The sequence below is a fragment of the Periophthalmus magnuspinnatus genome, chromosome 5 (genome assembly GCF_009829125.3).
Source record: "Periophthalmus magnuspinnatus isolate fPerMag1 chromosome 5, fPerMag1.2.pri, whole genome shotgun sequence".
Taxonomy (NCBI): domain Eukaryota; kingdom Metazoa; phylum Chordata; class Actinopteri; order Gobiiformes; family Gobiidae; genus Periophthalmus; species Periophthalmus magnuspinnatus.
Window position 1 is genome coordinate 18,238,198 of NC_047130.1, and position 2,980 is coordinate 18,241,177.

At 36.2% G+C, this 2,980-nt stretch overlaps 1 protein-coding gene across 1 annotated transcript; it reads left to right on the forward strand.

Moving 5' to 3' along the window:
- The first annotated feature begins 913 nt into the window (after positions 1-913).
- gpr25 (G protein-coupled receptor 25) lies at positions 914-2,056 on the forward strand. The gene has a single exon (XM_033967242.2). The coding sequence runs from the start codon at positions 938-940 to the stop codon at positions 2,054-2,056; it is 1,119 nt and encodes a 372-aa protein (XP_033823133.2). The 5' UTR covers positions 914-937.
- Positions 2,057-2,980: the final 924 nt, after the last annotated feature.

Sequence of the window (2,980 nt, forward strand, 5' to 3'; positions counted from 1 at the left end):
AATCTGCGCCATAAGCCCCTCCGACCACCACCTATCATTCGCACACACACCACTTTCATACTAGGCAATGTGGGTGAAGTGTCTTGCCTAAGGACACAACGACAGATTACAATTACAGCTTGACTCTTGCTTTCATTGGAAACACTAATCTAGGCCATAGCAACATAAACTACTACAATAAATATAATGAAACCTCATTTTAAATGTTTTGCAAACTGAAATTAATATGGATAGGATAAACTAGATCAGTGTATTTTTGAGGTGGGGTTCCTGGGTCGGTTACATGGTTCTTTGGGGGGTCCCGAACTAAAAAGATTGGGCACCATGATCTAGCCCACATGCAGATCACATGAATTAACTTTTAAAATTAAAGATATACTAAAATGTACATATTATATATTGTAAATTATTACTACATATATTTCCAATATAAATGTACATTTTAATGCAACATGTAGATTATGCACTTTTAGGGTGCATTTTAGACACACATTACAGACAGCAGATATATCTCACATAAAATAAGCTATAACAACACGAAAACAAATGTGTAATATTCTGTGACTTGTTGCACGTGAAAGAACCTCTTTGTTGCAAATGGGAGACAATAAAGTTAATCTACTTTAGTCTGATCTAAATTCTATCATTCTACATTAGGCAGTTCAAGATTTTTATTCTGCACTCTTCTCTTTTAATGTTCATTTTATGATGATTATTTATGTTTTGATTTGTTTGTATTGAGATTGTAATGTCTTTTAATGTCTTTCTTATTTTGAATTACTTGCCTTGCCTTGCCTTGAACAAAAGAAACTCTTTCAGTACATCCTCTGTTTTCCTCTGCGGTTTCTCTGTGTGTAATATCAGAGCAAAGCACACTGACATGGTTCATGAAGCCACAACACAAGCAGCAGCTGCTCTGTTTGACACCTTTCCAATAATGGCCATGACTGACGAATATGAATACTACTATAACTACTCTGAAAACTTCACCAGCAACTACATCGAGTCTTTCGATGTGAGCTTGAATTCTGACTGCCCAACCTCACAATTGAATGGCGTGGGCATCATCACAACCGTTCTGTACTTTTTGATATTTGTCTCAGGATTTTTTGGAAATCTTTTTGTCATTTGCGTGGTGGGCAGCAAGGGCAGGAGAGGTGGACGTTTGGTGGATACGTTCATTATCAATCTCGCTCTGGCTGATCTGATTTTCGTCCTCACTTTGCCGCTGTGGGCCATTTCTGCAAGACGAAATAACTTGTGGGAATTTGGAAAGAGTGGCAACTTGTTGTGCAAACTGAGCAGCTATATCATCACTGTAAACCGCTATTCCAATGTCTTTTTTCTGACTTGCATGAGTGTGGACCGATATGTAGCTGTGGTCAAACTTATAGATTCGAGGCATCTCAGAAGTAGCAGGTGCATTTATGTAACTTGCATTCTTGTGTGGCTCACCTCCTTTCTCCTCGGCATACCATCTCTTGTGTACAGAAAACTTGTATATCACGGAGGAGACCCTTTCTGTACTGACAAAACAGAATCGAAGTTTTTTCTGATCTTAACTCTCTTCATGACATTGTTTACATTCATTTTCCCAGTTTTGATCATCGCCTTCAGCTACGGGACCATAGTCATGCACCTCAACAGGCACTGTGTCGCAGCTGCCAACTCCAGAGCAGAAGCCAGAAGAAGACACTCTCTAAAAATGGTCTTGTGTATAATAATCGCATTCATCTTGTCTTGGCTTCCCTATAATATCTTCAAAACCATAACCACAGTGAATCAACTCACCGACATATACGTGGGATGTGAAAGGTTGCTGAAACTCGGTCTCATCTTCTCCAGCTGCTTGGCTTTCTTCAACAGTTGCGTCAATCCCGTTATTTATTTCTGCCTGGACCACCACTTTAGAGAAAGAACCGGCCTCCTGTTTAAAAGATGCACAGGGAAAGCAATGAGTCTACACAGCTACAACTCGTCTTCATTCACAAACTTTGGCACCTCAGAAACCGGGACCACTGCAGGAAGAACACAAATCTTACAAGTTCAGGAGTAGACAGTCGAAATTCGGGTATGGGCAGTTGCATTGCTCTGTTCATTGTAATTGTACAGAAACCCATTTGATTTTAGGCAGAGCTATAAACGTATACTCTCAAATTGTGTGAATACATTTTTAATGACTGATATTCTTTTATTTTTACAATTTATACAATAGCAGGACTGCATAGGATTAAATTGTGAGGTCATTCGAAGGCAAATATAATGTGGGGATTTAAAAATGTGCAAAATAGCTTATAGGCCTGTTGCAAATTTTGCTTTTAAACTTTCTGTTTTGTTAATTAAAAAAAAAAAACAAGTTTACCTAATACTCTTTGATAGTTCATTTCTGTACACAGTTATTGTTATTTGAATACAGTTTTATACTATGTTGTGATGACTGATTTTCTATGATATCTTCATTAAATAAAATACAAACAAAATTAGTAGGTTTGCTTAAATATTTCTAGACAGAACTTAGATCCATAAAACTACATGTTCTAAAATTATCCCTCAATTATTTTAGTTGAGTAAATAATGTGAGATGTGTAAATGTGTGTTCTAAATAAATGAAACTTTAAACAATTATTTACTCGGCAATGCAAAATGGCCACAAATTTAAAAATGTATATTTTTTTTCTTATTGAAAGTATTACTTCTCAATTCGAAGAAGGAACCAAGAAAATGAAGTAAATTAATCTGAGGCTAAGATTGCTATTTTCAAATCTAGTTTTTAAGGCATATTTGCATTGCACTATTTAGAGCAGTCATTTCTAGATGCTTTCCTAACAAAAAAGAATTTGACAAAAGAATTTTCTCTTATGAGCTGTGAGCTGGGTTTCTTTTTTTTTCCTTTTTATAATTCCTCATTTAAGAGAATTAGATATTTTGTCTAATGCTTTCTCTGATCACATATGGAAGATAATCCTCTTGCTTCTACAGT